Here is a 14,339-nt window from a genome sequence, read left to right on the forward strand (position 1 = left end):
ATGGAAAAAATTAAGACATCAACTTTTGTTGCATTCTTTTTAAATATATTCCATTAATTCTTCCAAATGTACAGGAATGTGCTCATACTTTGAGAACTAGTGCAAGTATTATATTGGTTGATTTCTTTTAAAACTAATCACAGTCAATAAGTAGAAGATAGTGAAAATGAAGAGAAAAGATCTGATGATAACGAACTATTCGAAAAGTTATCCAGGATATTTCTTTTACTTTTGGTAAGCAATTGTATTATGCTGGTAATTTTTGGCAAATGCATAAATCTATTGAAAAGCTCTATAAGCAGTTGTATGAAATAAAAACCAAAGCATAGTCCTACCTGGGGTTTTAATGGTTTCTGATGTTGATTGTTAATCTGAGTAATCTATAGCTGGATTTCCTTGATAAATTAATCATACTATGTGAGTAGAACTATATAGTATACATACTATGTATGTGTATTCGTATAGTACTTGGAAAGAAAAAAAGATGATGGAAAAAATGTAAAGATGAAGATTTGAAATATGTTATCGGTAAAAATTTTCATTTTCTTTTAGCTTTTGCTAAACCATAGTATTTTGCAGACAATTTGGCAAATGCATGAAAAACAAAAATCAAATGTTTGATATGCTGCTGCTATATGAAAAGTCAATGTATAGTTCTAATTGGGTATGTTTAATTATTTTAAGACTCATGTTGAGCTGAAGAAAATGTTAGTGGAAAGTTGCCACGATAAAAATGACTGAAACAGCTGGATGTTCCTTGTGTAAAACCAACATCGGTTCCAATGAGCCTCAGTTAAGCTAACTTCACTTTGACAGATCGGTATCTGCTGTAGATTTTTCTTACAGAAAGATTCCATTCTTCATGTCAACGTGGTGAGCTATCTGCCAATAATTTCTTAGCTAAGTAGACAGAAGCAGCTGGAATGGTGTGTTTTACAGAAGGAGATCTTTCAATCATAAATATTAGAGAAATATAATTGAATGCAATATGATTGTATGTGTTTGTGTGTGTCTATGTGTGTGTTTCTGCATGTATATTTATGTGTGTGTATGCATGCATGCATACATATATATATATATATATATATATATATATATATATTGAATGATATGCATAAAAAAATATAGATAAAAATTGCTTCCCTATCAATGGATGAATTAGATGAAAAGGAATGTGAAAAGATGTTTAAGAACATCATAAATTAACTTGTAAAAAAGCATGAAGTCATAAGTCAATGCCTCGTTTTATAAGCTATGGATTCCACTCACTAAAAGAAAAAAAAAGATATCAAAATACCATAAAACAGAAAGTTGCAGTGTTTATGCATTTTCATTAAAATATTTTGCAAAAGAAATTTTTTCCTGTTGCTGGCAATGGAAGTCAAACTACAGACATACATCAATGAGAAATTACTTCCGTATTAACCATACGCTTTTATAATCTCATATGTAAGATAGATGCATAAAACCAGGTAATTTTAGAAGGGAAATGTTCTTGTGTTACCCTTGAAATATCAAAAATTTCAAAGAAAGGAAACTGTGAGCCAACTGGATTTTAAAAAATTGGCTGTGGACTTGGCTCACAAATGAGCTTATGTCGACAGTACTTCATTGATGACATGAAATTTTTATTGTGCTCATTCTAACACAGGGCTAAAATAATACACCTGGAAATCATATAATGTGCAGTAATAATTGTATAAAGCATGACTGCGATGTTTAACATTTCTGTTTCTTCGTCCAAGCTCATCTGTTGTCAAAATTGCAATTACAGCAAAAATGACTTTTCACTTGGAAGCTCTGGTTATGATGTGCGAGATGAAAACATGAAGGTAAGTTTTATTAAATCTTACACACGCACACACACACATTAAGAACACAAATGTCTGTGGAATACTCAACCACATGTATGCAAATTTCATGAGTATATAGTTCAGAAATCCATCTACTTTACATTTCTTTTTTTACTTATGCCAGTGCCGTATAATGCCCCCATGGCAGTGGCACGTAATAAGCACCCAGATTACTTTGTAAAGTGGTTGATGTTAGGAAGGGCATCCAGCCATAAAAACCATGCTACAACAGACAATTTGGAGTCTGAATAGTTCCATGGCTAGCCAGTTCCATGTCAAACCATCCAACCCATACCAGCCCATGTCAAACCATCCAACCCATGGAAAACGGATGTTGAACAATGACAATGCTGATAATGATGATGTGTGCATGTCCCATCTTTTCTGGCATACAAGTTTATGTCGTATATTGTGTAAACATGTAGAGTAAATGTTCAAAAATCATCCTGTTGCATTTCACATGCAATTTTTGACCTTCCAAACCAAACCTATCCTTTCTGATTATAAATTTTGGTCTGAAATATTCAACTCGTATGCCAGAAAATACTGTATGTACTTATATAAGTTGGAAGGGTCTAAGTTGAAAGTGACTTAGCTGCTATTTCTAAAAGTTCTAGGGACTAAGTTGAGTTTTCTTTATTGGCTCATACATACACTATTTTCCAGCATACAAGTCAGCATAATACATAGTACAAACTTTCATACATTGTCACTATCTTTCCAAATCCTGTTGCATTTCACATGGAATTTTTGGTCTTCCAATGTCGTCCTGGTGTTATAAACCAACCTACCTGTTTGGGGCTGTAAATTTTGGTCTGAAAATTTCAACTTGTATGCTGAAAAATACAGTGTATCAGCTAAAAATTCTTAGTGTCAATCAACTAAAAATAATGTATGTTTTATATCCAGACCAAATAGTATGGACATTATTCACTTGTTACTCTCACCATCAGAAATGCAATGAACCAGAGACTGACATCTTGGAAATCTATAAACAACAAAAAAATATTGTCACATATAACATTTGCCAAAAACAGAAAAAAAAAAGAAAAAACAGTATAAAATAAAGGAATAAAGTGATACATAAAACTGCAGAGAGATAATATACATTATTAGCAAACTGTATCTGCAAAGGAAAAAATTTTTTAATTTAGTTTTTATCATGTAATCAGCTTTGTCTAAATATGCACATGTGTATGACATTGTTAACAGATAAATTGTCATAAAATATTCACCAGACTTTCAATTAATGGTTTGTTGATCCTTAATAGAGACTTACTTCCTATGCCTGTAGCATTAATGTATGTGAATGTGGAATAACGTGTAGCAATAGCAATATTTTCATTATCTCTTTCTGTGTTTGTATATTTTAATAAAATTATTCACTCGGGAATTTTTAATTTAAATTTCTGTCAGCACATTTTTAACGATCAGGAAACAAAAAAAAGTGGGGAAAGAAAACGTTAAATGTTAAAAACAAGCTTAAAATACAGAACATAAAATTAATTGTATGCATAAAAATATATACACACACACACACACATATGTGTATATATATATATATATATATATATATATATATATATATATATATATTAATGCATGTGTGTGATAATATATATGTATGTGTGTGTGTGTGTGGATGTATGTATGTGTGTATTTATAAGTGTGTGTATATGTGTGTGTGTGTGTGTGTGTGTGTGTGTGTGTGTGTGTGTGTGTGTATATGCATTCTTGATATTATTTCTATTTTGAAGGCCATATTCATTGCAACTGGACCAGATTTCAAAGAGAGATTAGAGATTGAACCTTTTGAAAATGTGGAACTCTACAACATGATGTGTGGTTTGTATTTGTCTAATATCTAATATTTATTTCCCTTTTCTTTAGTGACATTGCAATTGATACAGTTACAAACTATTATTTACATAAAAATATTTTGTTATGGCACAGTGAAGAAAATGGAAAATTATCAGTTCATATTTTTTCCTTTCATTATCATCAACATCACAATCTCTCTGTTTTCTTCCTTTTCACTTCTTTCTCCTCTTGGTAGCAAGTCAATGAAGGAAGAGACCTTTTACAAATTTGCTGAACTCATGCCAACCCCTCTCAATCTTTTGTCTCCCCTCATCTTGTCATCTATATTGCATCTGTCACCACCTTACTCCCAGGTTCCTCTGCACTAATTAGCATATACTCAGGGCCAACCATAGCCCTGTGAGTGAATATAGTTGATGGAAACTGTGTGGAAGCCCATCATATTTATCACTAAGTGAAATCGTAGTTGTGGTTGATGCAGGTGTCATATAAATGGCACCCTTGCTGGTGGCATGCAAAAAGCACCCATTACACATTTGGAGTGGTAGGCATTAGGAAAGGCATTCAGCCATAGAAACTATGCCAAATCAGATTGGAACCTGGTGCAGCTTACCAGTTTTCAGTCAAGCCATCTAACCCATGCCAGCATAGAAAGCAGACACTAAATGACAATGATGATGTGTGTGTGTATCTGTGTGTGTTGTGTATGTGTGTGTGTGTGTATGTGTGTGTCTTTGTATCTGTGTTTGTCCACACCATTCCCCACTGTTCGACAACTAGTGCTGGTTTGTTTGCATCCCCTTAAAGAAACTAATAGAATGAGTACCAAGTTTATAAATAAAGATATATACTGAGGTCAATTTGTTCAACTAAAACCTTTTAAAGCAGTACTCCAGCATGGCCGCACTGTCATGGCTGAAACAAGTAAAAGAAGATAAAAGATGGTTATCTCTGTTGCATTTCATTATGACGAGAAATAACTCGTATCAGTTTTGTACAGAAACTGTTAATCTGATTGGCTTTTAGTTCTGCATATATAATTCAAATATTGCTTCTCTGTAACTCAACCTCCTAGAAATAGCTGTCAAATTTCTCACAGAATCATACCTCACTGTCTTAAGAAAACACATCATATAATAAAATGTATATTGACGTTACATACTCAATGTATGTAGCTGAGACACCAGAAGTTGTGATATCCATATGGAAAGTATACCTTTAAAGACGTATAAAGTTAAGAAACACAATATACTTCAGAGCTAGGTGAAACAATATCACAACAGAAGTGACCACAAGAGTGACAGATATGTATTTCATGTGTTGCAGTTTCTTAATGTCATGTACTTGTGTAACTTTTGAAGCGCAATCAAATCAGCTAGTCTGAAATATATATAGGAAGAGTATATAAACTTTATATTTGTATGCAAAGGCACCAAATAAGTGAAATGAAATCTGAATTATGCAATGGAAGCAGTTCTATTGGAAAGAAAAATCTATATCAATATAATATACTTAATGTATTTCTGTCACTGAAATGCACAGAACTACAATTTCCTTCTGGGGGAAATCTCTTTATAGACATTTAAAAAAAAGCATATATTTCATTATATAACGAAGTCTACAATATATAATGTAGTTGTTGATAAATGAGATGACATGACCACAATATGAACACCTCTGATCAGAGATCTACTTGATCAGGCCTGACCAAAGGCTAAACAATTGAATAACATTCTGTATATTTTATTTAATGAGGATATGCTGTAAGAAACAACACTGCCTTATTCATGTCAAGAAAGTATCTTGTACAGATGTACAGAGCTAAAAAACACAGAGGTATGTCAATAGCAGATGGAAGGCATCCAGTAGCAGTGGTTGAATTGTTAGAGCTGGGATTTCTGTATGTTTGTGCATCATCAGTAGCAAGTATCCACTAGAAGTATCCACATGCAGTAAGAAAACTACAACACACAGTGTATTATTTTCCTCTTAGGGCTGCTGTACTGGAACCAGAATCTTCATATAAATTGGCAAAGCAATTTCAAACAATTTTAATAATCCTTCTTTCTCCGGTTTATTGTTTCCAATTTTGTTTTTGAGTTTTAGTTGTTGTTGTTGTCCACCAGACAAGAAATGCGTAGCTTTCAGTTTATTAACTGGACCATCAAGCCACAGTAAACATTCTTTTTTCCTTTTTTTTTTCACCATTGACACACATGATCGTTCCAGAAATTACTTTTCTCTGTAAAGACAGCTTTAATATAGTTTCCTTTCATTTCTTATTGCCTTTATTTTTACTTTTTACTTTTTTTTTTTTTTTTTTGCTTTGGCTATGTTTATTGACAAATACAGAGGGTTCTCATTTCCTGATCTGCACCTCACACTCATCCTCCTTCTGTGCCAAATTATTTGACTTGGAAGAATCTTAGCTGTAAATATTCATCATCATCAAAAGCATCATCATCACTGTCATCATGACCATCATCATCGCCAAAAACATAAACAGCAGAGACATCCTCCTCATCATCATCATCATCATCTTCATCACTATTGCTACTTTCACTTTACATTTCTGTCACTATGCTTGTATAGGTTTAGAGACAGATTTTGATAAAGAAAGACATGTGGAGTTTGTTGGAAGACTTTATAGACTTCTGAAAGAAATAATACAAAAACATTGTTGATTTATCAGGCAGAACCCCTGTAACATTTGAAATGTTTAGAATAACTAATTTAAAATTAGTTTTATCGCCACCCAATTTGTTGTCAGTTCTTGTGATGTCCCCTTCATCTATTCCTCCGTGCATAATAAAAGAAATTTTTATTATTATGAAAAGTTTATCTTCAGTTGTTTCATGCATGTTTCTACTGCACCACCTGTTCCATGTATTTCCATGTTCCTCAGGTGTGTGTCACATTGTGTTCTTATTTTGGTAAGAACTGGGTGAGTATAGACTCCACTTCTTGCTGTACCGAACCAGAGATATGACTTAGTCTCTTGTTATATTCGTATATGTTTTATTGTGTGGGGTACGTGTAATATGAGTTGTGTTATTTTAATGGGCAACCAATTCTGCTGATGTGATTATCATCTCTTTTTCTCTTTTTTCTTTCCTTCTCTCTGTCTCTTAAGGAATCTTGAGTGTGTCCTGGTTAACCTTTCCAAGGCCATATTTCTTATGAAATGCACTAAATATAATTCTTAATTTAGCTTGATAACAATTGAAGATTTGTCTCCAAATCTTAATCCAAGTATTGGTATAAAGCTGGACATTAAACAGAAACAAGATGTGCATATATGTATACGTATATAACCGTCTCACAATTGTGTGTGTGTGTGTGTGTGTGTGTGTGTGTGTGTGTGTGTGAAAGGCAAATTCGACCTCAGCAGAATTTGATCTCAGATCAGAAAAGACAGGTGAAATGCCACTAAGCAGTTTGAGCTGAGTGTTTGATTGTGACAGAAGCAGTGACAGTCGTAACTACAATAGCAATGCATGTCTTCTCACAACTGAGTGTGTATGTGTGTGTGTATTTTTAATAGTTAGTGATAAAATAGTTAATGCAAGGATCACTAACTAGAAATGATTATGCAATGAAACGGAGAGACAGGGAAGTAAGTTAATGTTCGCATAACATATGAAGCATTAAAAAGAGAACTGGAAATAAATAGATGCTAATAAGCGTAGGAAGGCAGTTATTAACATGTTTAACGAATGGAGCATTAGAAAGTTGATAATTATGGATGCAGAGGTTTTATATTGGAAGCAGGCTGAGACAATGGCTGCTATCAATTGGCATCAGTCATCATCAAGCAAATGATGTCTTGAAAGAAATCCAGGCGACAGTTGAGAGAACCAGAACATTGGATATGGCTGAAAAGGAATAATGAAACCCGGCTGTAGAGGTGATGCATGCGTGTGTGGTGGTGGTGGTGGTGGTGGCGGTGGCAGTGGTGGTGGTGGTGGTGGTGCAGCAGTTTAGTATAAAACTATCAAGAAGAAGGTACCAAAATTGGGCCTTCTTAGTTTATATATTCTTGGTGGTATGTATTCTGGTGTTATATGGGAAAAGGTTCTCATTGAAGATGAAAGGAAAGGTCTATAGGAGTTGTGTGAGAGCTGCAATGTTGTATGGGAGTGAGACAAGGTGTCTGAGGGAGAGAGAGATGGTAATTTTAAGAAGGACTGAGAGAGCAATGGTTAGAGAAATGGGTGGCATGAGGCTGTTTGATAAGAGGGGGGACTGAGGACTTGGTGGGGATGCTGGGGTTGGAGGAATTGGTGGAACAGCTGGCAAGGGCGAATGGAGTGCGGTGGTATGGGTTTGTTTTGAGGAGGGATAAAGAGCATGTTCTGAGGAGGGTGCTACTGTTTGAGGTAAATGGACAGCGAAAGCGAGGTAGACCAAGGAAAATGTAGAGGGGACAGGTGGAGGAGGAGATTGGGAGTGTTGGCTTGAGAAGGGAGGATGCCCAAAACTGGGCAAGATGGTGTGAGGGTGGTTGCTATGGTATTAAGGTAGATCTAGTCACCCCTGTGAATGGGGACAAAACTTAGATTTAAAATGATGGATGATGATGATATATAAGAGGAAAAATGGATAAATAAAACCAGGCAGATATCTTGAAAGTACTCAGTAGTTAAGCAAACATGGTTAACCACATCAAACAATCTGATACCAATAAATTCAAATAGAATTAATATCCATGGTAATTCCTCATGTATGACAAGTAAATCCAAATATCACTTAGAAGACTTTCAAGAAATCTAGAATACATAACAAGAAAATAATGGAGAAAATCACACTTTTATTTGATAATTACACCATATTTCACCGACAAGCATTTCTATTGCTGGCACCACAGAAATAATACAAGAATGTATAATAAATAATGGTAATGTAATGTATAATTATCAAATAAAAATGTGATTTTCTTCATTCTTCTTGTTATAAATACACATATCAACTAACGACTACACAATTTAGGTGTAGTAGAATCATGTCAGTGACCTGTACAGTTCATACAATGAGTATTTTGACACCGAATAATAAATGTCTAAATGAAATTAATAAATGTTTAAGTAAAATATTTTTTGTGTTTTTGAATGGTTGATGCAAATCTTCCATATTGCTTTCATTAAATATAATTTTGTGCTTTGAAAACAATGTAGTTTCCCAAAATTTAACTGTTTTGCTCAAAGCTTTTCTCTTAACTGTTTGTTTTTCCATTTTTTTTTTTTCTTTTTTAATACAGAAATCATGAAACTACATATTTGTGCATTAATTGTATTTCAGCATTACTAGATGTTTCACCAAATGACAACAATGGTACAAATGGACGTTTAGAAGAAGCTCTGAACATGGATTTGAAAAAGCAAAAATCCACCATTTTCCTCATAGAAAAATGTGTCTGTTCAAACAACATCAGCACAATAATGCCAGTTTCTTCTAGCTGTTCCAATTCATCAGAAATTGAAGTAAGTTCTATACTTTCCTTTCCTTTCCTATTTATTATACATTCTTCTATTATTTTACTGGTTTCAGCCACTGAATTATCCTTTGTATCATATTCTGCTTCAGTACTCTTGTTTGGATATAAATTATAACTTCTCCACGCTTACTAACAAGAGCAATATGAAATGATGCACCTTGTTCAAGGACACAATGGGCCATTACCTGCTGGAGGAATCAAAATCATGACTTAGAATTTTTTTTTTTTTTTTCGTTTACCTGTTGACATTTACCTGTTCCATTTACCTGTTCACATTAATTTAAATTCAAAATATAAATACAAAGAAGCAGGAAAAATAAAGAAAGAAAAAAGGGGGAAGAGTAAAGCAAACCCCAGAACAAACAGTGTGCTCACCCACATCCCATAGTAGTGACCACAGTGGTCTTGCCACAGAGAATGACCAGTGACACTCGCTGCAGTAGCCACTCCACCTAGCAGGGCTCATTTCTCTGATGGTCCACTGCTATCCCTATTTTGTGGAAGAAATCAGTAGTACGGGGTGTGAGAACACCCAACATCTCAAGGACAACTGGCACAAACTGTTTATTGAAGTTTTTCTCTTCCACATTACGAGTGGTAACACTCGGGTTTGCAGCCAATGCAGCAAGGTTTGGAGCCTGAAAATGTGTCACTGTATGCTGCAACCCAGACTAGACATCTATCTCCTTCGAACGTGATGAGAGTTATCCCATCAGGGCACTTGCTGTCTCCACAGTTGAGACCTACTGGCTCAAGTTGAGACAGGAAGCCATCCACATCCAGATCTCTTCTGATTATGTCATCCAGAGTCGCATGCCAGGGGGAATCGGTCAGTGCTAAGGCTACAGGATAACAATTATAAATCCAACACCGAAAGTACAAAGTTATGCACCTTCACATACAAACAACAAAAAAGTAAACATATCAACATAAAAAGAGAGGCAACAAAAAATATGTAAAACAAATAATGTTTTTCCTCGTTGAAAACATTACATTTTACAATTTCACCTGGCAAGAAATATAACTGTTTGGTGGTTTGGTATGTTTCTGTTAACAGAATAGAAAATTGTTTAAAGAGGGTGAAACATTTATAACATCAAAATTATCATTTGCATCATATTCTGCTTCACTTCTCTTGTTTGGATATAAATCATAACTTCTCCAAGCTCACTGACAATTTTTATTAAGATGTCTAGTACACATTTGGAAACTTTCCATTGTATATATATATATATATATATATATATATATATATATAAAATGTGTGTATCAGTAGTCATGTATGTACATGTGTGTGTGTGTATATATATATATATATGTATGTATGTATATATATATATATATATATATATATATATATATATATATATATATGTGTGTATGTATGTACATACATATATAATGTATGTACATGTGTGTATATATATATATATATAGATAGATAGATAGATAGATAGATAGATAGATAGATAGATAGATAGATATAGATATATTTATATACATATATACATATATAAATAAACAGAGCAATGTGTGTGCATGTGTATATGTATATATATGCCTATATACATATATGTGTACATATATGTGTACATACATGTGTATGTATGTTTATGTGTATTTGTTTTTACTTTGCTTTTTATCACCATATATATGTGTGTGTATATATACATATATATATATTTGCACTACACACACACACACACACACACACACACACACACACACACCTATTTATATGTGTAATTTGACTCTGTCCTTGATGTTCTCTCTTGCCAATTAGTGCAACAGTTGTAAAACTTTCAACTTTTTGTGGGCAAAACATTAATGAGCGCTCTTGTTTTTGCTTTTCTTGTTATCACAATATATGTGTGTATACACACACACACACACACACATTTGTTTGTCTTGTGTTTGTTTTCTATGTTGATGTACATTGGAAGGCTATTTATTTGAGGCCTTATTTTATGGCCAAATAGTTTTACTTGTCTTCCAAATAAGGGATTTTAAAATTTCTATTAACTTCAAAACTTCAGACCTTCAGAACATGATGTTCACTGGGAACATATACATGACGGTGCTACATTTTTTTTTAACTCTGATATTTTCATGTAAGCACATGGCTAGGTAGTTAGGGTGTTAGACTCATGATCGTAAGATTGTGGTTTCAATTCCTGGACTGGGTGACTGTTTTGGCAAGAGTCATTGACACCCTTGTGGGATTGGAAGAATGGACTAGCTGAACTCTTGTATAAAAAGTAGCATATTGGTTGAGATGTGAGAAAAGATGTAGGAGTCGTTGAGAGTTCATGAAAGTGGTAGGAAGTCGTTGAGATCGTTGGGAGGTGTTTATTGGAGTATCATGTTTAGTGGAGTAATTTGAAGTATGTCATGTGAAGACAGGTTTCTTTCAGTTTCTGCGCCTACCAAATCCACTCACAAGATTTTGGTCAGCCCAAGGCTATAATAGTAGATACTTGCCTAAGGTGCCACGTAGTGGGACTGAACCTGGAACTATGTGGTTGGGAAGCAAGCTCCTTACCACACAGCCATGTGTCTGGGGAGAGTCATTCTGTTTTAATGCCTTTTTAATTAACACCCTCACCAGTTCAATTTCCACTCGCTTGTTTATAGAAAAAAATAAAATAAATAAATAAATAAGTAAATGAGGGGTAATTGAACCAGTGAGTGTGTTAATTAATAAGGCATTAAAACAGAATGACTCTCCTCAGACACAATAAAATATGCTTCAGCACATGAATTCACATAAAGAATCTTACAAACCAAATACAAAAACGAAACATATATATATACATATATATATATAAATTATATGTGCATGTATTTATGCATAATCAGTTTTGAATGCAACTTCAGTTTTTGCAAATGGCTTATTCAACCAGTGAATAAATATATATATATATAGCCATCGATGCTTGTACACTGAAGATTTATATTCTTCATTTCTTATCTGCCTGATAAATTTATGACTGTATATTTTATATTCCCTAAACAATTTAATCTTCATACATTTAAGATAATAAACTGTAACAATTATATTATCGTATTTTTCTTTTCTTCTTCTTCTTTCTAGAAATTGATTAAAGAAAGACTGAAGAAAGCGGAAGATGATAAGGAATCTCTCATCAGAAAACATTTGCCTTTCTTGGTGTTGTCTAGTACCAAAGACAGGTCCTCCTGTATTCTCCCCCAGAGAGACTATATCATGGCTGTTGATACTAATACAAGCATGCCATTGTGGGCGGCATTTACACTTAATAGACAATCGAAATGGAAGAATGAGGTCTGGAGATTTCTTTCTATCTTTTATGTTTTATTTGTTTCAGTAGTTGGACCAACAGAATAAGTACCACCTTTAAAAAAAAAAAAGCTGGGGTTGGTTCATTTGACTACAGAGCGGTGCCTCAGAGACTGAAATAGATAAAAGATAAAAAGCCAGGAAATTCAGGGGAGGGTTAAGTCAATAACATTGACCCCAGTGTTCTCCTGGTACTTAATTTTATTGATCCCCAAAAGGATAAACAGCAAAGTCAAACTTGGTGAAACTTGGTGGAATTTGAGCTCAGAACATAAAGACAGCCAAAATGCTACAAAGCATTTTTGTCCAGTGTCCTAATAATGCTGTCAGCTCACCACCTTGATATTAAGAGTAGTATTAGTGAAATAGTATATCGGTTAAACCAAGCAAAGTTAGTATAAAAGTTTCTTTTTAATGAAATAACAGATAATTTTCTGTCTGAATAGATATATTAGTGAGTGTTTAGCTGCTAGTTTTGAAAGCAAAAATGTTAAATCTACTTGAAACATATTCTCAATGAAATAATTTGAAAACGTGTAGGCATCAAGTTTACATTGGATTTTCCAGCATTTATATTTAATTTTGCCAAATTTAATAGCAATTCAAAGATACTCTTTGGTTCGTTTATATGCAAATTTTGCAAATATAAAGCCAAGTAAATTTTAGAAAATGTTAACTTTATTTTCAAACATATCAACGAAACTAAAAAACTAAGAAGAAATCAAACGCAGATATAATTTTCCAATAATTATATTTACTTATACCAAATTTGATTGACCAAAACTTCAAGATATGTTTTTCATTCATTTGCATATAACTTTAGCGAATTATAAATCAAGTAAATTTAACAAATGCTAAGTTTGACTTTTAAAATATATCAGTTAAATTATCAAAAATGAAAGAAAATCAAATTTGCATTTAATTTTCCAAACAATAATGTTTATTTTTCTAAATTTGATAGAAACTCAGATATGCTGGCCATTCATTTACTATATTTCCTGACATACAATTCAATGCAGAATATAGTGTAAACATTCAAATATCATCAATATCTTTCCAAAACATGTTACATTTTACATGGAATTTTGGGTTCTCTAAAGTTGTAATGGTATATAAGTGAACCTACCTTTCCTGGCTGTAAATTTTGGTCTGAAAATTTCCAATGTGACTCAGGGGTTCACAACCATTTTGTTTTTCCTCTGGACCTCTTGAATACTATGGATCTCTTTGATTCCTATGAACTCCTTTGAGAAGTTTCCCATTCTTTTTGCTTTTATTTAAATTTCTGGTTTAATAAGAATATTTTTTTAAATAACTAATCATCATCATCATCATCATCATCATCATCATCATCATCATCATCATCATCATCATTATCATTTAACGTCCATTGTCCATGTTGGCATAGGTTAGGTGATTTGACCAGGGCTGGTAAGCTGAGGGGCTGCACCAGACTCCAGTCTGATTTGTTTTATTTATCTATTTATTTTTTAAATTTATTTCATTGTTTTTTTGTTTTTTTTAAATTTTACTGATTTTTTCATTTTTGCAGGAGGATAATAATGGGCAATTAAATAACGAATGTCTTTTCCTTGATACCAGACTAAACAAAAGTCTATGGGGACGCACTGTTACAAAAATGAAGAACACTGGTCATTTATTCAATCTCGGTAATCCTATTATAAATTTGAGAGATGTTTCTCTGTCCGTTACGTTCTTATGATCGTTGCCAGTGCCGCCTGACTGGCTCCCATGCCCATGGCACGTAAAAAGTACCATTTGAGCATGGTTGTCTCCAGTGCTGCCTGACTGGCTCCCATGCCCATGGCATGTAAAAAGCACCATTTGAGCA

At 33.6% G+C, this 14,339-nt stretch overlaps 1 protein-coding gene across 4 annotated transcripts in view; it reads left to right on the forward strand.

The window, feature by feature from the left end:
• The window catches only part of LOC106870407 (uncharacterized), a 267,331-nt gene that overhangs the window by 191,872 nt on the left and 61,120 nt on the right, over positions 1-14,339 (forward strand). For all 4 annotated transcript variants that reach the window (XM_089340572.1, XM_089340571.1, XM_089340573.1 and 1 more), the window contains exons 13-17: positions 1,775-1,832; positions 3,611-3,698; positions 8,973-9,154; positions 12,263-12,472; positions 14,040-14,157. In XM_089340572.1, the coding sequence (XP_089196698.1) occupies positions 1,775-1,832; positions 3,611-3,698; positions 8,973-9,154; positions 12,263-12,472; positions 14,040-14,157 (656 nt within the window). The remainder of the gene's footprint in view (positions 1-1,774; positions 1,833-3,610; positions 3,699-8,972; positions 9,155-12,262; positions 12,473-14,039; positions 14,158-14,339) is intronic.

Source organism: Octopus bimaculoides, chromosome 23 (assembly GCF_046866305.1).
Source record: "Octopus bimaculoides isolate indiv1 chromosome 23, ASM4686630v1, whole genome shotgun sequence".
Taxonomy (NCBI): Eukaryota; Metazoa; Mollusca; class Cephalopoda; order Octopoda; family Octopodidae; genus Octopus; species Octopus bimaculoides.